Raw genomic sequence first — 21,798 nt, forward strand, 5'->3', positions numbered from 1 at the left:
AGGCCGTGGCTCCGCGTCGTTCCCGGGCTCTCACTCTCCAGCCACAGACTTTGAAAAGCCCGAGGCTGGTTTTGGGTCACACATCAGGCATCTCAGGAAGGTGACCCTGCCCCAATACCCTCAGCTCCTGCCCCGGTGCCCAGGAGAAATTTACAATCTCACCGTGTGATGCCAAGCTTCTTCCCCAACCCTTCACCCCTTCCAGAACACCACAAAAACCCGACACACCACATTGTAGAGATATAGATATATTTGTGGAGATGTTGCATATTTAAGACAACTTTACATAATGCTTCTGACACAGAGTTTTGGCGTCCTCCCCTGTGTGGCCCCTCTCTCCCACATTCCTCCACAGCCCCGAAGCACCCCAGGCAGGAGTGGGTGCAGGACGGGGGGCTGAGTGCCAGCAGGTACCTGCCCTCATACCGAGGTCTCAGCCCCCTCCGTTTCACAGTACACATCTTGCAGCACCCACATCCTTAAATTTGGAGACTGGGACTCTCAGACCTGCCAGGCAGGGAGAGCTGGGGCATGGGAGAAAAGTGAGGATGGCACAGATCCATGGAGACAGCAAAACCCCACCAGCTCCCAAGACCCTGAATTGAGCAGAGGGTTGGGCTAGACAGGCTCCAGATTGTCCACAGCTGTGAAGTGTCTTGCCAGGGTGAAACAAAACCCAGACTTCTCCAGGCAGCATCAGTCTTGGAGAGAAGAATCTTGGAGGCAGACTCCAAGGACATCCTGGGGAGACTGTGGGGAAGGGGGATGTTCCACTGCAACCCTTCCCAAGAGGAGGTGGCGCCTCTGCCCTCTGGAGCAGTGGGAATCAGAAACAGCAGAGAGCGGATGGAGCCGGCCGGACCTTGTCTCGCCTCTTTGCTTTTTGGCCAGGGAAGCACAGCAGGTCTCAAGAGCTTCTGCCGATGCAGGAGAAAGGAAAAGGTCGGGCCAGGAAGCTGTGGCACGGGGCAGCCCTCCAGGCACAGCTCATCCGCAGCAGGACGTCGGCCCCGTGGATGATATTTTGGCTGGGGATCAGGGCGTCCTTTTGCTGAAGTGGAGACAGAAGTGGAGGGGTCTACAGCGGCTTGTCGGACTTGAATCACACACTGAGCACTCCCTGCTCGCTGTCACACAACACACCAGGGGCTCCAGACATTTGGCACAGTCAGGCAGCTGCCCCACAACGTGTGGGCAACCCTGCCCCAGGCCAGCAGGCTACAGGTCGCCAGCAGCCCCCAGCAGGAAATGGGCAAACGGCAAAACAAAAATTAATAATAATAAAAAAAAAATGTAAACGACCCAGCACCCTGTCCTGTAGCACCAGGACATCCAAGAGAACAAGGTATGTTACAGTCATAGGGGAGATGGAGACACAAGGACTTCCCGGCCAATGCGGGGTCTCGTCTCTATTGCACTTTGCATCATATATATTTCTATATATATATTTATAAAAATACAAACTAAAGGACTGGGGTGGAAGAGATGAGATGCAAGCCCTGGGCCAGCAGCAGCTCCGTGCACATGGCCGGATTTGACCCATTCTGCTTCTGCCTGTCCCCAGTCCCTCCTCAGCCCACCAGGGCAGCAGCCAGCAACAAGGGCTCATCCTGCCAAGTTCTAGCCAGGGGCTGGGTAGGGCGCTGAGCTGGTCCAGAGCCTGCCTGCCTGCCAGCCATCCCTCCCTCCCACATCACCCTTTCCTGAGGCTCCAAGGCCTGGAGTAACATACACACAGCTCTTCCCAGGCACCAGCCGTGCCCCCACAGAGATGGGCACTCCAGCACGCTCTCCCTGGCCAACAAGGACTCATTCCTGGGGAGATGGGCAAGACCCACCTCATGCCTCTCCCTCCACCCAAAATACCCCACGGGAGGTTTCCCACTGCCTGGAGGTTCCTTTGTCTTCCTCGAGTGACTACGGTGCAAATGGCACAGGGTGATGTAGTCCAGAGACACCCCCCACACCAGAAATGGAGGATGCTCCTTGCTCCCAAGGCCGCCCTCCGGCTGCTCCTGCTACCTCAGCCGCCCGTCGGGTTTGACGGGCCCCAGTTCTGATTTGGGGTCCGGGGAGAGGGAGCTCCATGAGGTTTTGCTGCAGGTCTCCAGGGAAGCACAGGCGGAGGGGCTGCTGACACAGACATTCACCGCAGACCAGAAGGTGCCGATGGCAGCGTCTGCCCAGTCCTCCAGCTCCTTGCCCGTCAGCCGTGCCTTCCGCGCTGCATCCTCCTCCGCCGCCTCGGAGCGTGGCAGGTTGAGGATGCCCCCCAGGCCCTGGAAGTTCTGGTCCATGTACTCGTTGTGGGGGGGGCCACCATGCAGCCAGTTGCTGTCATCTGGGCAGGACAGAGAGAGAAGAGAGAGGGGATGAGTGGCGCAGCAACATTCTGGCACCCTTGCAGGTCCTATCCTGACTCCACTGAGGCACAGCACTCCACCCCTTTGCAACCCCAGCTCCCCTCCAGCACAAGGCAAAAGGATGTTGCTGCAGGAAGGACCTGACTGACCTGCCAACAGGTCCTCCACATGTGCCCAGGGAACAGCCCAGTCTAAGGATTCATATGGGCAAGGGGGCACCAGTGGAAGGAGGGCTCCTGCCTGGTCACCAGCTGCAGCCCAGGGGCCAGCACAGGGGGATGTGATTTGGACTGCCCACCAGGAGACCCTCCCGTCCAGCCCCAAACTCCAGAGCGTCCTCACCTTTCCTGAGAGGCTGCTTGCGGTTGAAGGTCTGGGGCACCACCAGGAACTGGTTCTCCCCCAGAAGCTCCCAGAACTGGAGGAGACGGATGGTCCAGATGCCGGGGCGCAGGGGGTGATTGAGGGGGGGCTTGTACTGGGTGAACTCTGCCTCAGCATCCACCGTGATGTCGTAGGAGGTGGCAATGACATAGGTGGGGTCGATCCACACCACTGTGGCGGTCAGGTTGGGGCCCCGGGACCACTTCTGCATAGCCACTGGCTCGTCAAAAGGCCCCATCAAGCCTCCAAAATTGCGGAAGAGTCTTTCCTTGGGGTCCCACTCCGTGCCAACCTAGAGGGACAGGAGGCACGAGCAGTGAGGATACTGGGCAAGGAGACACTATCAACTGAGGTTTTGTGTTTCACCTCCCCAAAACAGAGCACATAAACCTTGGAGTCCAAGCAATGGACACCCCACCCTCCATGGATCATATGCCAGCACTAATTCAGCTGTGCAAGGTCTCGTGCAGCTGCAGGCACTGGGCACTGCAGCCTCAGCTGCCCCTGAAAGATACCCTGCAGGCCTGTTCTCCAATGATCAGCTCACCACAAAGAACCAAAATTCCAGACAAAGGCTCGTTCTCAGACACAACCACAGCACTGCATCCCTCTGTTCCCATGGCATGCAGGTCGGGGAGAGGAGGAAGGGCAGCAAGGTGTGGGAATGCCAGGGAGGAAAGCACACCATTTACCTCAAGGTTTTGCAAGCGGTTTGCCTGTCCTCCATGACCTGACAGCTTTAGAGCTCCTTGGGGCATCATCCACACCTCCAAGGACTCTGCCTGCCCAGTTGCCAAATTCTGCACTTCCTGCATCACCAGGTAACCCTGGAAACGGTCGTCATAGAAATATAAGTGCACACTGGAGGGGAAGCCTCGAGGTTCAAATCTGGAGAGATAAAAAGAGAGGTTGAACATCTGAGCATCAGAATCCACCCAGCAGAAGGCCACCACTTGGAGCCTGCATTGAGACCATGGCAAATACCCCACCTGCAGAGCTTGTCAGCCTTGGCTGCTGGCGTGGATGCAGCTTTGTGGAGCCCCAGCCTGGAGAAGGCTGTGTAGAAGGTGAGGGTGACATCGCTGAGGCCACTGAGCCCATCAACACGGTCATAGACGTTCTCCCAGTAGGCCTTGAGGGCTGGGGTGTTGGGGGGGTAGCTGCCATACAGGTGTGTGTCCAGGATCTCCAGCACCTCCTGATTCACCGTCGACTCAAACTTGCGGGCAAAGAAGGTGGGTCTGGACAGTTGCTGGAAGAGCACAGGCATTTCTAGCAGTGTTGGCTGCACCCACTCTGCCCTCCCACTCCAGCAGGATCCATCCTGCCCACTTTGAGGGCACAGGCTCAGGAGCAGCACAGCACAGCCAGCCTGAATGTGGGATCCTCTATGACAGGATCAGTGGGAGCACACCAACAGTTACTGGTAATGCAGATGGGTTCCCATGTCTCCCACTGCCTCCCCCTTTCCATGCCCAGAAGCAGCCATGTATCATCTGGCTCCTTCACTGCAATCTCTGTTCTGCAAGACCCCACCCTGCAGAGCCACTGCTGAGCCCTGCATTAGCCCTGGCCATGCAGCACAGCCTTGGGCGCTGCAAGCCTGGGACTGCTGGAAAATCCTGCCACAACTGCTCTTTTCAGGGCTGGCTCTATGTCCCCCAAATCTCCTGTATTCAGTCCACATCTCCATGCACCAAGAGCATGCGAGATGTTTTGTCACAAGGTATTTTGACCTGCCAAAGAAATAGCACTCTGAAGGGGTTTCACTAAAAGGTATTTGCCCCAAGTGATACATTTGCAGGAAAAGAGCAAGAAGACAGGAGAGAAAGTCTGGGAATAGGAGCCATGCTGCAAGCAGAAGCCTGGCTGCAGGGCAGGACAGTCAGGATAATCCCAGTGCCTGTTTACAGACACATCTACACTGAGCCCCACAGCAGCTGGGGACCTGACCCTGCTCCAGTCCCTTATGGGGACATGCACAGCCGCTGGTACTGCAGCCTGGGGTGCCCACAGGGTAGCTCAAAGAGGAGAAGACAGGGAGGGGAGAGAGCGGGAAGAGAAAGGAGGATCTTTTTCACCTGTAGCCGAAGGAAGTCCTGGGGTTTGAAGTCATTTGGGGAGCACCCGCACCAGTCGACTATGTGTTTATATTGGCACTTACAGCCCAGCTTCCGGTTCCAGTTGGTCACTCGGAGGTTGTTATCGACCAGCGTCTCGCAGGCATGGCTGTTCTCCAGGACCGTGTGGAAGAAGGACTGTGCAGGGCAGAGAAGGGACAGGCACCCAGTGGGATGGAGGACAGGTGGCTGATGGAGATCCCACCCACAGAGGAAAAGCACAGACTTCAACTGCTCCTAAACAGAAACTTATCCCTGCTCCGAGCACAGGGCCACACTTAAGGGACCAGGCTTGCACCAGTCCTTACCTGGCCGACAGGGTGACTGGACCTAAATCTGGGCAGTATGTAAACATGACCCCTGACCTGTCTGCTCCTCTCTTCCCTCTTTCATACTCAAGTCAGGAAAACGGGAGGCACTAAGCTGCCTGAGCAGAACAAGCAACACTCTTTGCAGCTCCCCAGAGCAGGGATGAAGTGGAACAGAGATGTTAAGTACAATGGGAAGAAAATCTGACCCGTGGCCCACAGCCAGCACCTACCTCAGCTGGCAGGAGCGTGTAGGTGTAGAACTGGCGCAGCTGGGACACCAGCTGGTCATCAGAATAGACCACATATTCCACAAAGCTGCGTGTCAGCGAGAACCAGTCGGAGCCCCCGTCCACCACAATGCCCTCGGGAATGTGGCGTTCGCCCAAACGCCACATGTGGGAGTCACACTCGTGGAACAAACGGTCCAGGCCCTGCTTCTTGATAAACCTGGGCAGGGGGATGAGGATGAGGTGTTAGAAGTGACAACCGCTTTGCTACGTGCAGCTACATGCAGAACATCCTCTCCCTGCCATAGCTGTTTCAGTTCTTTTCTAAAATTCCTCTTTTTCTGTTCTTCTAGTTCAGCTCTGCCTCTAGCTAAGATTACCTGGCGTTGTCTCGGCCATGGGACTTCAGGAAGTTCTTATCTCGGTATTTGGACAGGAACATCACCAGCTCATCATTGGTCCTGAGGTGCAAATTAAGAATCATTAATGCCCGTGGGGCAAACCAGCCCAGTAAACATTTATTCTGCAAGAGCCATTAGACACAAGGAGCCCACAGCTGCTGACTCAAATGCTTGTCCCATCACTGGGCAGACACAGACGCAGCCTCTTTGCTGTCTGGCGCCTCACATGCATGTTCCCCTGCAACACCCAGGCCGCAGGAAAGAACAGCCTCCGAGGTACTGGCTGGGCTCCTCTGCACGCATGGGATCAGCCTGGCCCCGAAGCATCATCACCAGCACGTGGGTGCAATCTCCAACCCCATCTCCCTGCCCCTTCCAGCGCTGCTGCAACATTACGCAGCCCCAACACCTCCAGCACCCTCTCCTGTCCCAGCAAGGTCCCCACCTTGTGGGGTAGTCAGTGGCACTCAGGTTGATGAAGAAGTCCCAGGGCCACTCGGACAGTTCCAGCAGGTCCTTCATGCTACGCAGGTACATCTTCAGCAGGCTGGCACCTCCCCAGATGGTCACCATGCGCCAGGGAGTCACACGGATGTTGGGGTAATGCCGGGCCAGCTCCACGGCCTCACGATGGAGGTAGTTGGAACGCTGCCAGGAAACATGGCTCACTTTTAGCAAGGAGTTCATCCTCCCGGGGTCCTGCCTTCATTGCCACCAGCTCAGGGTCAGCCCTTGCAGCAGCCTCCACAGTGAGGGAAGCAGCAAGCTGGGTAGGGGGAATAGTCTGCTTCCATGGGGTTGCAGAAACAGGGGTGGGAGGGTCACAGCTCCACAGCAGAGAGAACTAACGCTATCCAGCCACTTTCCCCACTCACCACCACCCGTGCCCCAGCTCTGTTCCCTCTCCCAGTGACGGATGGAGCAATTAGCACCCACCCCCTCACCCCTGCCACACACCTTGTCGACATGGATGTAGAAGAAGTGCTGCTGGTGGTACACAGCCTTGATGAGCCGCTTCAGCTGGCGGATGGCCCTGCCGTGCACCACCAGCATGTAGGCAATGCGCACAGGCTTGCTGGGGGGTCCCTGCTGCAGCCGGCTCTCGTCCCACTGGATCACAGGGCTGACCTTGCCTGCACGGGGAGGGAGAGGGCTGTCAGCCACCCCTGGCCTTGGCACCCTCCACCCAGAGCTCCTGAGCAAGGCAGGGGACAACAGGGAAGCACTCAGCCTCAGAAAAATCCCAAACTGGCTGCAGTGTCAGGGCACAGTGGCACACTTAGCCCCTTGTGTTATATTTACAGGGGGCTTTGGGAAAGGGGGTATTCTTCTCTGGTGCCTCAAATCAGAAAATGCAGCTGGACTTGGCTCTGACCCCTGCAGCACTGCAGGCTGGGATGAACAGCCCAACTTAAGTAGGCTGGCACAGCTTTGATTGGATTACAGAGGCAGCAGTAATCTGGGAATCAGTGACAGATTGAGGCCGCTGTTTGCCAGGTGGGACAGCTCGATGACATAAGGAAGGTAGCCTACGTGACCTGCTGGGATACTCCCCATGCCCAGGGTGACCAGGAGCACCCCAGCAGGACTCACCTGAGAGCTGGCAGTGGCGAGGCACGGACTGGGGCATGAGGCTGCCAGCCCGGTGCAGACACACCACGTTGGCTATCTCCTGTTGGCACTGCTTGCTGCTGGCTCGGGCCAGAGCCGACAGGGCATCCTTGCCCGTGATTTCGCACTTGGGGGTGAAGCTGTTCTCGGTGGGCTGGGGAGCCCCCTCCACACTGCCCGTGTCACCCTGCTGGAAGATGGCCAGCTGGGCCTCCCCACGCAGCTCTGTCAAGTTCCTGCGGCTGGAGGAGTCCGGTGCGGCCGGCAGCCTCCAGCCTGGTTTGTGCCTGGCCGTCACGGCTCTCACCACCTTGGACACCATGGCCCCAGGGCTGTCCGGCCGGCCCCGCCATCGGCCGTGCTTCCGGCTGGCACTGCTCCGGCGCCCGGCAGAGCTGTCCGAGTCCTTGGAGCCATCGCTGCTCTCAGGAAATCCAGCCTTTTTCTGCCGCTCCTGGTGCAGATCCATGTGGATGCAGAAGACAAGAGAGACAGCATTAACTCAGGCCTGCTTCCCCTGGCTCTGCCAACACGCTCCTTGGAGCACCCATGTTCCCAGTCCCCACAGAGCTCAATGCTGCAGCTTGGCAGGTGCTCCAGGAGCAACCACTGTGCAGCAAAGGGCATTACACAGCCCCTTCAGTACCTGAAACCCCAAGCTAAGACCCTACAGCATCCCCCTGCCTATGCCCCATCACGGGGATAGGCCCCTGTATGCCAGCACGCCATCATCACAACACTCTGACACACCCAGAGGGTCTCACTCTCTGTGGTTTAGCTGCAGACTAAATGGCCACAGTGGGTCATGTCCACACCAGTCACCCTACAAGGTCCTGCCCACACAGGGACATCCCTGAAGCTGGAGATGAGCACTGGGCTGTACTGGCAGGCGGTGGTTATTTCACCAGGAGGTAACTGGACCAGCTCTTCCCTGCCATGACCACACTGTGAGCCCAAGCCCAGCACAGCAAGAGTCCCAGGTGGCTGAGCTGTGCTCTCTGGGCTGAAAGCACCAGACAGGAATTGACAGAGGCTCCCTTCCCTGGACCATGGCTCCCCACATTGTGGTTGGGCAGGCACTGCCATCACCACCTTCCCTAGAAATCCAGTCACAAACTCTCCTGTGGAGCCAAGCGGATGTGTAAAGGGAGCAGTTAATTACGCTTTGTTACCTCTGCCAGGCTGGCTGACCAGCAGAAACAGACTGCCTTGGGGAGAGAAGGGAGCTGGGAAGTTTGGATGCCACACTCGTGGGAAAGAACTTTCCCAGTGAGTGGTAGCTGTGGGAGCCATGTGCCCCCAGCCCACTGCAGGCACTCCCGGATGACAGGCTGGAAGCCTGCTCCAGCCCAGCCTCCCAGGGCTCTCTCAAAGCATCCCCAAATCCTGACTGCCCAGCGGCTGTGCCAGGCACAACGAGGAGCTATAAGGAACATCCAGGGGAATTCCTGAGCAGTGAAATCTCACAAGGATGGACAGATGCCTCACAAGGACAGCACGACTGAACTAGCTCCCGGCACAAGACTCCCCACGGATGTAGCTGCTGGGAAGGTCACAGGTAGGAGAAAGCACACAGTGAAAAGGCTGGAGACCAGTTGGCATGGTCTGCCCATTCCAGAGTTCCCAAACTACCCATGTTGTGCTGCAAACCACATTCAAACCACTGCTTGAATCCCGAGGGGTTGGTTCAGTGGGGATCAGCCAAGTCTGTTTCCACCCAGACAGGCGTCACGGGCAGCCCGAGACAGGCAGTGAACCTTCATTAGTCACCGCGCAGCACCATCTGTTCCAGAGCTATAAACCTGTTTTCCCCACAGAGCATCACAGGAGAGGGCAGCCAGGAAGCCACAAGTGAGGAGAGAGTCTCTTCCGTGGGCTCAGCCCCATTCCTCCAGGATAAGACTCACTGATCCCACTGAAATCCTGCACTCCCCAACACACCTGACTCTGGGGACACCCCCCAGTTGATGCCCACACTTGGTTACAGTCCTGCTCATCCCCCTGGAAGGAGCCCTGTTCCCAGCTCAGGAGCATGCCTGGCTGCCTTTCCCAGTGGGGAAGTTGTTAGAAGCATCGCCAGCCTTTCCGGAGCTGCCAGCTAACGAACTCAAGGGTTTCTAATTACTGCACCACAACAGGATGATCCCTCCACCCCAGCCTGGCATGGAATGGCTCTGGCCACGTTGTTCTGCTGTATTTAAGACCTGTGTGGGACAGTCAGTGAGGCTCCCCAACCCCATCCCCTCCTTACACATACAGATGACTCCAGGTTCGAGGCAGAGCTCGCTTCAAATCACAGAACAGCATCACAGAATCATTTAGGTTAGAAAGACTTGCTAAGATCACCCAACTGTTAAACCACTGTCAAGGCCACCACTAAATCACATCCCCAAGTGCCACATCTACATGTCTATAGATACCTCTAGAGACTGTGACTTTACCACTTCCTCACCCAGCCTGTTCAAGGGTTTGACAGTCCTTTTGGTGAAGAGATTTTCACTAATATCCAACCTAAACCTCCCCTGGTACAACCTGAGGCTATTTCCTCTTGTCCTGTCACTCATTACTCGAGAGATTTGTCCTGTTCCAATGTGACACTGCCACCCCAGAGTGACACAGAGCTGTGGGTTGGGTATCTAGCTGCACCCTATCCCCAGTACAGGTCCCACTGTGCCACTGGGAGGAGCAGAGCTAATAGCACCTGCTGTTCTGCAGGATTGCCTCTCTGCCTATCTGACTCTGGTGTCTGCCACATACCAGCACCCATCAGGCAAAACAGGCACCAAAACATTCCAAAGTCACCAGAGGAATCCAGAACTAAAATGGCTGGAATCAGCCCCCTAAAACCAAGCTCTCTGGCAGGAAGAGTAACAATCAAGGAATCTCTTCTCTGGAAGAAAAGACATTCCATAGGAAGCTTCTCTGGCACCCATAGCACACAGAGGACACCAATACACAGACCCCAGCAAGGTGCCACCTCCTGCCTGGAAAGACTAAAACAGGAGACTAAGTGGCTAAAACACTTCAACTGCAGTGACAGATCCTCTTCTCCCCCCACAAGGAAACTTTGTGGTTTGGGTTTTCCTGGTGCCAGCTCCACCATGAACCAAGAGCTTCAGGAAACTCATGTGCTCATGCAGGAGCTGTCAGTGTCACAATGACAGAGGCAGGATCACTCTGGTCCCCCGGGCTGCCGCTTCTGTGGGGAGACATTCACACTGTCCACAGCAGGAATGGGAATTTTCTCTCCCATCCATCAGTCTGGACAGGGATTGTGTTGTTTGATCCCAGTAGACCAAGGTAATTTCATTTCCAGGTGGTAGGAAACTCATTGTTGACTTAGGTGAATGGAGACAGATCCAGCTGCTCCTGGTCTGCACGCCACAAAGCATCTGCTTGGTGAATACAGTGAGCCTGCAGGACCCCAAAATCAGGCTTGGGAAGAGAACTGATGGATCCAACAGGCACAGCTGGCTCCACAGAGATTCCAGGACTTGAGTCTCTTTCTCTCTCCACAGCCAGTCACAGCCCATTCGTGGTAGGAATCAGCTGTGTCCATTAGTGGGAAGGAGCTATTTACTTTAGCAATTAAGAAATTCCAAACTTCCACAAATCCTTCCAGGCAAGGTCAGACTCTCCTGGGAGTGTTCCTCTGGCTTTACCAGAAATGCCCTTAGGGGAATGGTGTCTCCTCTAGGTCTGGCCAAAATCAGAAGCTGCAGGAGGGCACAGAAACCAAGAGCTTTGCATTTTATAAGAAATAAAAGCTAATTGGACTTTTCCCAGCTTGCTAATTGGTTTGGACTGTCCGTGAAGTTAAGCATGGTTCTTGTCTTCTCCAAAGATGCTTGTCAATTCTCAGGACTGCTGGTGGTGAACCAACCCCTCTCCAGAAAAGGGGACCCATGGCCAAACCTGTTCAGCTGCCCAGCTCAGTTTTGGGATGAGATGTGGGCAAGCCAGGCAAGCACTGAGGCAGAATGAGCCAACCCAGGAGGCTGTGAAGGGCAGGAGCAGAGAAAAGCAGACAAGCAGTGCAGGATGGTGCAGAGGGAAGGAGAAGCTGGGATGGGTGAAGTAATTTGATCAAGGTCACAGAACAGGGGAAGGAACAGTGGGACACCTTGGTGCCAGATCAGTCTGCTCTCACACTTCCAGTGCCTCCAGATCATGAGCAACTCCATGTCCCCTCTCCTTGCCACGTTCATTCCCTGGTTCTGTGTTGGTGATGGGTTGGCAAACTCCTTCACCAGCCTGCGCCTTGGTTTCCCCACACTCACAAGAAAGAAGTGACACATTTGGCCTCAGCAGAGTGTGCTGGTATAAAGACATCCATGACTCCAAAAGGTCCTTGTACTCTTCCGCTTCATAGGGATATCCCTGTAGCCTTGAACAGCTACACAGGAGCTGACACAAACTTCCCAGCTCTCTAAATTCTGTATTTTCTGGTTTGAGCGTCCCCAGCGCCAGCTTCCCACAACTTCCCCCAAACCACAGAGAAGTGCAAGACCCTCATCAAGCCTCCACACTCCTCGTTCCATACCAGACCCCAACGAACCTCCTTGCGGCACAAAGCCCCATTCTCAGGTGCTGTGAGCCTGCACTGCTGCAGCCAGAGGCACCCCAGGCGACATCCCACTGCGAACACCTCCAGCAGCCTGGGGCTGCAGGACCCCCCACCCCAGAAAACCCATCCTGGGGCCTTGCCAACCCCACAGAGCCCACCCTCTTTGTCCCCTCACCAGCTGCTGCGCAAGGGGACACTCCAGCTCCCCCAGGGCACTGTCCCTCCCAAGGGCTGCCCCTCAAAAGCCCACTCTCAGCACCCACCGCCCTCCCGGACCCCCCAGGCCCTCAGCCCACCTCGAGACCCCCAGGCCTCCCCTGTCTCCCGCGTCGCCCACAGCCCCCTGACGGCCCCCGCAGCCCCTTTACCGCCCTCCTCCAGCACCGCTCGCCACCCCCTTCACCGCCCCCCTCCCCTCACCGTCACCCCGGCAGGCCCCGGGCCGCCCCCCTTCCCTCCCGCGGCGCACCTCGGCCGGGCCCTCCTCGTCGAGGCCGGCGGAGCTCCAGAGGACGAGCCCCTGGAGCAGGAGAATGGCGAGGGCCGTGGCGGCCGCCAGCCGGTAGCGCCGCACCAGCTTCCGCGCCCGCCCGCCGGCCACCATCGCCCCGCCGGCCACCATCGCCCGCCGCGCCGCCGCCGCCGCGCATGCGCGGGCACAGATGGGGCGGGGCTTGGCGCGGGGGCGGGGATGGGGGCGGGGCCAGGAGTGAATGGGTGTGACAGTGAGCGTGAATGAATGTGAGCGTGAGAGCCTAATGAATGTGTGTGTGAGCGTGTGAGCCTAATGAATGTGTGTGTGAGCGTGAGAGCCTAATGAATGTGTGTGTGAGCGTGAGAGCCTAATGAATGTGTGAGTGAGCGTGAGAGCCTAATGAATGTGTGTGTGAGCGTGAAAGCCTAATGAATGTGTGTGTGAGCGTGAGAGCCTAAGGAATGTGTGAGTGAGCGTGAGAGCCTAAGGAATGTGTGTGTGAGTGTGAGAGCCTAATGAATGTGTGTGTGAGTGTGTCAGTGAGAGTGAGCGTAATGAATGGGAGTGAATGAATGTGAGCATGTGAGTGTGTGAGTGTAATGAATGTGTGTGTGAGCGTGTCAGTGAGAGTGAGAGTGAGCGTAATGAATGGGAGTGAATGAATGAGTGTGAGCATGTGATAGCGAGAGTAATGAATGTGTGTGAATGAATTGTGAGCGTGTGAGCATGAGCGTAATGAATGGGAGAGTGAGCGTGTAAGTGAGAGTGAGAGTAATGAATGTGAGTAAATGAATGAGTGTGAGGGCGTGATAGTGAGAGTGAGCATAATGAATGTGAGTAAATGAATGTGAGTGTGAGCGTAAGTGAATGTGAGAGTAATGAATGCAAGTAAATGAATGTGAGTGTGAGCGTGTAAATAAATGTGTGAGTGTCATGAATATAAGTGACTGAATGTGAGTGTGAATGTGTGAGCATGTAAGTCAATGTGAGCGTGTAAGTCAATGTGGGAGTGAGTGTAATGAACATGAGTAAATGAATGTGAGTGTGAGCGTTTAAGTGAATGTGAGTGAGAGTAATGAATGGATGGAGAGGGAATGAAGTGAGTGTGAGTGTGAATGTGAGAGAGTGAATGAATGTGAGAGTGAGAGTGAATGAATGTGAGTGTGTGTGAATGAAGGTGAGTGTAAAAGAGAATGGATATGTGAGTGTGTGTGAATGAATGTGAGTGGGAGTCACTAAGGGTGAATAAATGTGAATGTGAGGGTGTACGTGAACACAGGAGTGAGTGAGTGAGTCAGTGAATGTGAGAGTGTGTGTGTGCACCTCGAGATGTGAGTTTGAGTGAATGTGCGTTTGCACAGGGATGTGTGTGTGAGTGTGGACTGGGATGTGAGTGTGCACTGGGGTGCACATAAGCGTTTGTGTGGCCACCTGTGCACCGCAGTGTGTGCCTGTGACCACTGCTGCCAACCCCCCTGCCATGGACAGGGACATTTTCCACCAGACCACGTTCCTCCAAGCCCTGTCCAACCTGGCCTTGGACACTTCCAGAGATGGGGCAGCCACAGCTGCTCTGGGAAACCTGTGCCAGGTCCTCAGCACCCTAACAGGGAACAATTCCTTCCCAATCTAGCCCTGCCCTCTGGCAGTGGGAAGTCATTCCCCTTGATTTAGAGCTCCAGACCCCTGTCCAAAGTTCCCCTCCAGTTCTCTTGGAGCCCCTTTAGGCACTGGAAGGGACTCTGAGGTCTCCCTGGAGCCTTCCCTTCTCCAGGCTGAACACCCCCAGCTCTCTCAGCCTTTCCCCTGTGAAAGCTACTGGGGGGGGAAGCATTCAGCAGAGGAAATAGGAAGCAGTGGCTGGGTGGCGATAGCATTTCTCGGGAGTTCCATGGCCTCCTGTGAGCTATGTGGGCAGATTCTGCTGATAAAATCAAGGGAACACTGCAGCCTCAGGGCCCTGGGGGTTTTAAGAAGAAGAGGTTTTGGTAAAGGGACTCCCCAGGCTGTGGAAGGACTCTGAGCAGCTTGGTGAACTCTGGGAGAGCTTACCCTTGTACAGGAGCTATTTGGTCCCTGCCTGAAGAGCTGAGACCTGCAAGATTGCCTCAGCAACTCCACACCAGCAGGAAAAGGCTCCCTACGTAGAATCCTTTGGGTTGCAAAAGACCTCTAAGAATGTCAAGTCGATCCATTAACTGCCAAGGCCACCACTCAACCATATCCCCAAGTGCCACATCTATATCTTTTAGACCCCTCCAGGGATTGTGACCACCATTTCCCTCAGCCTGTTCCAGGGCTTCACAGCCCTTCTGGTGAAGAAATTTTCACTAATATCCAATCTAAACTTCAACTGGCACAACTTGAGGCTGTTTCCCCTTGTCCTGTCACTTGTTACCTGGATGAAGAGTCTGATTCCTACCTGACTACAACCTCCTCTCAGGTATTTGTAGAGAATAAGAAGCTCCCACCTCAGCCTCTTCCTGTAAATCAGCATCCCTGCTCTGAAACCAGCCTGGCTGCAAAGAGCTACAGTGCCCAAATTCCCAAGGCAAGGGAAGATTCACCTCTCTGTGCAAAACCACTTGCATGGGACCATGTCTATGTGAGAGCTCAGGTTTTCTGCTCCCAGCCCATCATAAATAGATACCCATCCCCATGGCCTGTTTTTTGTGGGAGTGGATGGATGAATTGCCTGGCACTGGGCAGAAGCAGAGTGAACACCCATGGGAAGGGCACCAGCACACCAGGGGCAAAGCCCCATGGGATGTCCCAGCAGGGAGTGATGCTGCAGCAACCAGCAGTGGGGCTGTGGGTTTGTGCTGGAGCCACAAGAGTCCTTAAATGAGTTCTCACACTGCTGCAGCCCAGCTGGGCACCAGTGAAGGTCTGGACCTGCTTTCAGAGTGACCCTCTGCAATTTGGCACACTTTGCAGGGTGGCACCTTTAGCAGGTGGGAACCTGATGCACAAACACAGTCACGCACCACAGTCAATGCTATCAGATTCTCGGTGTCCCTGATAAAGCAGAGACACTTCCCACAGAAAGTATTTAGTGGATGCAAGAAACAAAGTTATCAGCAAAGCACAGCCCATCCATGTGTTCCCAAGTCAGGGGGTCCTTAGGGGTGGTGGGAGACAAAAAGCAGAAGCAAACCCTGCTTAAGGACCTGTGGGACCAGAGGCTGGGGGGAGATGCCATTTCTGCACCAAGAGCCTGCTGCACCTCACTCTCCACCCAGGCACCCCATGCAAATGCACTTGGATGCAACATTTCCTACTGTTCTGGCTCCCAGTAGCTGCCAGCTGGCATCAGCACAGAAAAATGTCAGTCTGAGGTGATCAGTGGGTTTGGGAGCATCAACCCACATGAATAGTGCAGCCCGAGGAGCAAAGGGATGGGTGGTGGGCACAGGGAGCCAGACACCCACAGCCCCCAGCCCAGCCTCACCCCCCTGCCCACCTCCCCCAAGCCCTGCCTGGCAGGTCTCTGGCCTGGACTACCCCACTTCGAGCGGGAGAGTTTTATTCCCAGCACCATTGCCGTATGGATGAGGACTCCAAATGCAAAGGGATGATTTTATCCTCACCCTGCTCTGTGCCTCAGCACAACTTCATCCTCTCCGATGCTGCTTCAAAGTAACATCCAAGCCTGGGAGAGCAGCAGCTCTGCTGTCAAGCCAGTCCCTGCTGAGCAGAACACCAACCCCATGTCCTCTGTGCAGGTCCTGCTGGTGGCAGGAGCAGCCCGTGGGGCTCTCTGCTGGCTCATCTCCCCCACACTGTGCTGTAGAGCTCTTCACTGGGTGGTGGAGCTGATGGCACGTTGGCATAGATCTGCTCCTGCTGCCGCACAGGCTTCTGCACCTTGGCATATAACGGCTCTGTTTCCTCTGCTGAAGGCTGGGAAAGAAGTGGGATAAACAAAAAACATCCTTTGTGGGGCTGCTCCGGGGAAACACTCTGCTGGAATCTCTCTGGGCTGCTTAAACACCCAGGAGCAGCCACATGGACCAGAGAGGGAACCCACATTAGCAGGGTCACTTGCACCCCAGTTTGGCACATCCCTTTGAAGTTCTCTCCTTCTCCACCCAGCCCATATCACTGCCCATGCTGTCACCCACCCCGCTTTCCCCCCACCACCTCCAGCTTGGCAATGCTTGGCATTCTCCTACCTGAGCACTCTGCCTGACCTCCATGTACTCTGTTCTGGGGGTTTCCTGGTGATGGAAAGCCTTGGCATTGCTGTACTCACTCTCAGTTGTGCCCGGGTCATGGTCAATGTCTGCATAGTTCACAGCATCTGCTCCCTGATGGAGAAGGATGAGCTCTTACCCTGCTGCAGCTCCCTGCCTGCATCCACAGGGGTAGGAATATCTCCCACCCTGCTGCCTGTCCTGATGGGTGCTGAGACGGCTGCAGGAGCACTGGGTGAAAAAAAGCTAAAGCAAGGGCTGGTTCAACATTCCCCAGGGGAATTCTAGTTAGTGACACCAGCCCCTCCTTGAAAGCTGGCAGAAAACATCAGAAAACACTTTCTAAGCACTGAGCAAAGAGCAGCTACCCTGCAGCCACCTCAGGTGTGTTTTACTGCAAGTTCCCATTGCTGTTTCACCCAGAGAAGCAGCTCTCATGCTTGGAGAGGCTTGGGAAGAAACCTCTCAGCTCAATCCTAAATTCCCTTCCCAGGAACACTCTGTGATACTCACACAAAGTCCCTGGCTGTGTCTTTCTGTTGGCAAACCGAAGCCAAAAGATCCCTCCCAGCCTAAAATGCCATGAGCCTGGCTGAAAGCAGCAGCTCTGGCAGCTCAGGGTACAACACTTCCCCTCTCCTCATGAAGCTGGGACATGGGATCCCAAGACCTCATGAGGTTTTCCTTACTGTAGGTGACACACTGCGAGTCCTGTCCATCTCTATGGTTGTTCTGGAGAGGGCTGGACGAAGCATGGATGCAGCTGGACATGAGTGAAAACAAAGAAAAGGAAACATACTGAGAAACTTCACTGCCATTGCAAATCTTGCCATAAAGCAGGACAGGAACCTGATGTTCCATGAGCCATCTAAACTGGAGCAGTTCTTCAAGAAAAGCCAGATCCCTCCTGCCAGCTGGCAGTGTCCCATTCCTGTCCCTCCTCACCCTTCACACTAGCCTTAAACTTTGCATCAAGCCTGGCCCATGCAAGTGAGCCTTTCTGGAAAAGCTGATGGTGCCCAAACTCAAGCAGGTGCTGTGCCAGGCAGCATCCAGCCCAAAGGCTGTCATTCCCTGCTCCCATGGGGACAAGAAACATGGTATGGTCCCACTGATCCTTCAGGGGAAGGAGTCCTCCTTAGTAGAGGTCTCAATGACAGACTAATGAAATGGATGGATCGGGAAGGGAATGAAGGAGAAAAAAGAAATACAGAGTGAAAAGTAAGTGAAGCAGAGCAGGCTCTGGTACAGAAACAGGATGTGTGTGGCACTGACAACTTCACTCACCCTTCTTCCTCTTTCTGGACAGTATTACCAGAACACCAGCAGCCACTGCAAGCAAAAGAAGAACCACAACGATGGCTGGAGTGAGGACATGCTCAACTACGTTCAAGCTGCAAGAAAAATAGAGTTTATGCTGTCACACTTCTCAGGATGAACCAGCATGGAGCACGGTTGCAGGAAGCAGCTGTGGATGACACAGGGAGCAATTGTGCATGGCAGGGTTTGTCCTGGGAGAAGGACAGCAGGTGTGGGGTGGTCAGGCTGCCAGCTGGGCATGGAGCAAAGCAAACCAAAAACTGCAGAGGCAAAATGATGTTCAGATCTGAGAGCTGCTGTGTCTTCAGTGGGTTTAGGATAGGTTCCTGCATTTGCTCTGGTTTAACTCCACTTTTTGTTAACCTTGTTTGTCATGGGAAAGCAGGCAAGGTCAGTGAGCCAGCACACCCCTGAGTGTGATGGTGGGGAGCCTCAGCTTCATCTGCTGCTGGCACCAGCTCCCACATGCAGGAAAGAAGGGGACAAGATTTAACACTCAGGTTTCACATTTCATCAACTGTCTCTGCTGGGCTGTGTGTGACTACAAACAGGACACTGGGCAGCACTTGGCTTCCCACAAACAGTCCCTCTGAGTTTTGGGGAAGGAAATGGGGTCGGTGTTGCATGCAGAAACCACTTCTCCCATGGCCATAATTCATGTCTTGCTTAAGCTGCAAGATGGATGGGGGACAAGCAGGGCTTTGCCGAGGCCATGTGACCAGAAGCACTGGAATTACTGTCATTGAATCAGAGAATGGTTTGGGTCAGAAGGGACCTTAACCATCATCCAGTGCCAACCCTCTGCCATGGGGAGGGATACCTTCCACTAGGCCAGGTTGCTCTGAGACCCATCCAGCCTGACCTTGAACACTCCCAGGGATGGGCATCCACAATTTCTCTGGGCAACCTGTGCCAGAGCCTCACCACCCTCAGAGGCAAGAATTTTTCCATGTGGAGTGGTCTCTAAAGGGAAAAGCAGGAGGTTTGGATACTTAAAGGAGCTGTGAAGAGCCTGATGGTTGCAGGGCTTCAGCTGCACCAAAGAGAGCTCATGCAGGGAAGCGGCTTCTGTAAGCAGGAGCTGCTACTCACGGTTGAGGGGTGGAGGGATTTGACGTTGATTGCTCAGTTTCCCCGTGGTGAATTGTCTGTGTGGGGTGTGTTACAGAGCTAGTGAGATCAGGGAGCTTTTTTGTGGTGGAGGTTGCAGATGTGGAGGGTGCAGCAGCTGTAACAAAAGGAGGAGAGGCTTGTGGGTTTTTGCAGTGAGTCAGAAGTGACCCATTTACTGTCACAGCAGGAGAAGCTGGGTCCCCTCTGCCACATCTCGAGGTAGGAGGGTTGTAAGACCCTTCCCCTGACCACAAGGCTTTTCACAGTCTCAGTTCCCCCCAAAACATGCACAAAACAGATTCATGCTAAAGAAAGGGGGTCTGGGCACCCCATGCCCAGTTTAGGACTAACACAACAATCCCACATATATCTTGTCCTGCCATGGGGACTGATCCCTGGCAAGGCAACAGAGAGAGCTAGTCTATCAGCCCAGGGCCTGGTGCTCACAGGCACTGCCTCTCCCAAGTGGGAAATGGGGCAGCACAGTGGGGTGAGGAACTCCCCAGTGTTATACAGTAAGGCAAGGAGAGCAAAGACAGGGCCAGCAAGAGCTAATGAGGAAGACAATGGGACACAGAGAGGACAGTGTACCCCAGTAATGGAAGTGGGTGATCCTCGGGTGCCGAGGAGGGAGAACTGGGCAGGGGAATAAGCGATGGTGGCACCTGCTGCACTCTGGTGACACATCCTGGGGCTGCCCCAACTTCAAGGGCACCCACCGCCGCCAGGATGCCCCCACTGCAGCCCCTGCTCCAAGCACCGGGGGAGGGACACATCAGGGCTGGACCTGCGGGACCCACAACCCACACGTACTGACCTGGGTACACGATCACCTCCACATCAGCACTCTCATCAGGCAGGAGTTTTCCCTTTCGCACCCCACAGCGGAAGAAGCCCGCGTCCCGCTTGTACAGCGGCTCCACAGTCACCGTGAATGCCCGGCGTGTGCGGTTGTCCCGGATGGAGAACCGGCCCCGTTGCACCTCGGGCTCCGACTCCGAGGTGATGACGATGTCCTCAGCACAGGTAAGAAGAGCTGCCGGTTTGCACCAGAATTTCGGCAAAGTCTCCTGGCCACGCCGGTACGTGCAGGTGATCGACAGGGATTCCCCCAGCAATCCCCGCACCGTGCCGGGCCCCTTCACTGCCCCGCAGCCTGTGGAGACACAGGAAGCCTCGGCAGTGCTGCCGCCGCACCGACACCTCCCGCCCGTCGGGGCCGCAGCCCCGGGGCAGCTCCGGGAGTCGTGGGCTCCAGAGCAACCTTACCTGGCAGCAGCGCCCAGGCGAGCAGAGGCAGGAGCTGCATGGCCGCTCGGGCACACCGGGGATCGGAGTGCTGCCGTTCCCGCTTCCCCTCCGCGAAGCCCCGCCCGGCCCCGGGGCCGCCCCGTTGGGGCGGAGCGCGGGGACCCCCAGGGCTGCCGGACCATGGGGACCACCGGAGAGATGAGGCGGGGGTGCAGAGCGAGTAGACTTTATTGGAGCGGACGGGGATGGCAGGAAGGGCCCCGCGGGGCTCCGGTGCTGCCGCCCCCGCCCGCGCCGTCGGGATCGGGGCTGTCCCGGGCCGAGCGGAGCCGAGTGGAGCCGTGGGGTCCCGGCGGGGGCTCAGCGGCCCCGCAGGCTGACCCAGAGCACGGCCGCGATCATGGCCAGCAGCGCCAGCAGCTGCAGCCCGGCCAGCACCGGGAAGTAGCGGAAAGTGCCGCGGGTCCCGTTCGGAGCGTCCGGCGGGAGCGTCGGGGTTGCAGATAGGAAGGAAGGATGGAAGCAGCGGCTGCCAGGCGGGCATCGTGTCCCTGTCACGCTCAGGGTGACACCTCCTGCCGTAGTCAGTTCCCAGCCCCCCAGCGTGGTGGTCACTGGTGCTGTGGAGGAACGTGCAGAGCCTGACACAAGAACACGACCCCCTTCAGAGCAGCACTGGCATCAAGCAAGCACATTCCCATTCACATCCCGCAGCAGAAAGTGCCCTTGTCCTCCTTGGCCAGACCCTCCACAGTCACTATGGACAGCAGGAGTGTGATTGTCCCGGCTGGAAAATCGGGGTTGCAGATGGGAAGGAGGGATGGATGCAGGAAGTGCCAGATGGGCACCTCGTCCCTCTGTATCTCACCACGGCCAGGGTGACACCTCTTCCCTGAGGCTGGCCCCAGTCCCCCAACCCTGTAGTCACTGTTGCTGTGCAGGGACTGACCTGGGTCCACGATCACCTCCACATAAGCACTCTCATCAGGCAGGAGTTTTACCATTCGCACCCCACAGCGGAACATGCCTGCATCCCGTCTGTACAGCGGCTCCACAGTCACCGTGAATGCCCGGCGTGTGCGGTTGTCCCGGATGGAGAACCGGCCCCGCCGCACCTCGGGCTCTGACTCCGAGGTGATGACGAGGACCTCAGCACAGGTAACAATCAGTGTTGCCGGTTTGCACCAGAATTTCGGCAAATTCTCCTGGCCAGGCCGGTACGTGCAGGTGACCGACAGGGATTCCCCCAGCAATCCCCGCACCGTGCCGGGTCCCTTCACTGCCCCGCAGCCTGTGGAGACACAGGAAGCCTCGGCAGTGCTGCCGCCGCACCGACACCTCCCGCCCGTCGGGGCCGCAGCCCGGGACAGCTCCGGGAGTCGGGGGCTCCAGAGCAACCTTACCTGGCAGCAGCACCCAGGCGAGCAGAGGCAGGAGCTGCATGGCCGCTCGGGCACAC

At 56.2% G+C, this 21,798-nt stretch overlaps 3 protein-coding genes across 4 annotated transcripts; all 3 read right to left on the reverse strand.

Moving 5' to 3' along the window:
- Positions 1 to 232: 232 nt before the first annotated feature.
- Positions 233 to 16,177, reverse strand: XYLT2 (xylosyltransferase 2). 2 transcript variants are annotated; one of them, XM_085077692.1, is made up of 11 exons: positions 16,050 to 16,177; positions 7,400 to 7,871; positions 6,764 to 6,939; positions 6,252 to 6,454; positions 5,786 to 5,866; positions 5,409 to 5,625; positions 4,829 to 5,005; positions 3,737 to 3,999; positions 3,440 to 3,635; positions 2,706 to 3,039; positions 233 to 2,341 (listed from the first exon to the last, which is right to left on the reverse strand). In XM_085077692.1, the coding sequence occupies exons 2-11, from the start codon at positions 7,737 to 7,739 to the stop codon at positions 2,019 to 2,021; spliced, it is 2,310 nt and encodes a 769-aa protein (XP_084933818.1). In that variant the 5' UTR covers positions 7,740 to 7,871; positions 16,050 to 16,177; the 3' UTR covers positions 233 to 2,018. The 2 variants fall into 2 exon arrangements, with proteins under 2 accessions (XP_084933818.1, XP_084933817.1); XM_085077691.1 differs by lacking the exon at positions 16,050 to 16,177 and adding an exon at positions 12,454 to 12,636.
- Positions 15,969 to 21,118, reverse strand: LOC146429538 (uncharacterized). Its single transcript, XM_085077693.1, has 7 exons — positions 20,358 to 21,118; positions 19,906 to 20,244; positions 19,068 to 19,203; positions 17,943 to 18,049; positions 17,345 to 17,418; positions 16,635 to 16,769; positions 15,969 to 16,362 (listed from the first exon to the last, which is right to left on the reverse strand). The coding sequence occupies exons 1-7, from the start codon at positions 20,881 to 20,883 to the stop codon at positions 16,228 to 16,230; spliced, it is 1,452 nt and encodes a 483-aa protein (XP_084933819.1). The 5' UTR covers positions 20,884 to 21,118; the 3' UTR covers positions 15,969 to 16,227.
- LOC146429539 (CMRF35-like molecule 8) lies at positions 21,041 to 21,782 on the reverse strand. The gene is made up of 2 exons (XM_085078050.1): positions 21,743 to 21,782; positions 21,041 to 21,630 (listed from the first exon to the last, which is right to left on the reverse strand). Exons 1-2 carry the CDS (start codon positions 21,780 to 21,782, stop codon positions 21,041 to 21,043), a joined length of 630 nt encoding a protein of 209 aa, XP_084934176.1.
- Positions 21,783 to 21,798: the final 16 nt, after the last annotated feature.

The sequence above is a fragment of the Lichenostomus cassidix genome, chromosome 18, assembly GCF_008360975.1.
Source record: "Lichenostomus cassidix isolate B80296 chromosome 18, HeHo_3.0, whole genome shotgun sequence".
NCBI lineage: Eukaryota > Metazoa > Chordata > Aves > Passeriformes > Meliphagidae > Lichenostomus > Lichenostomus cassidix.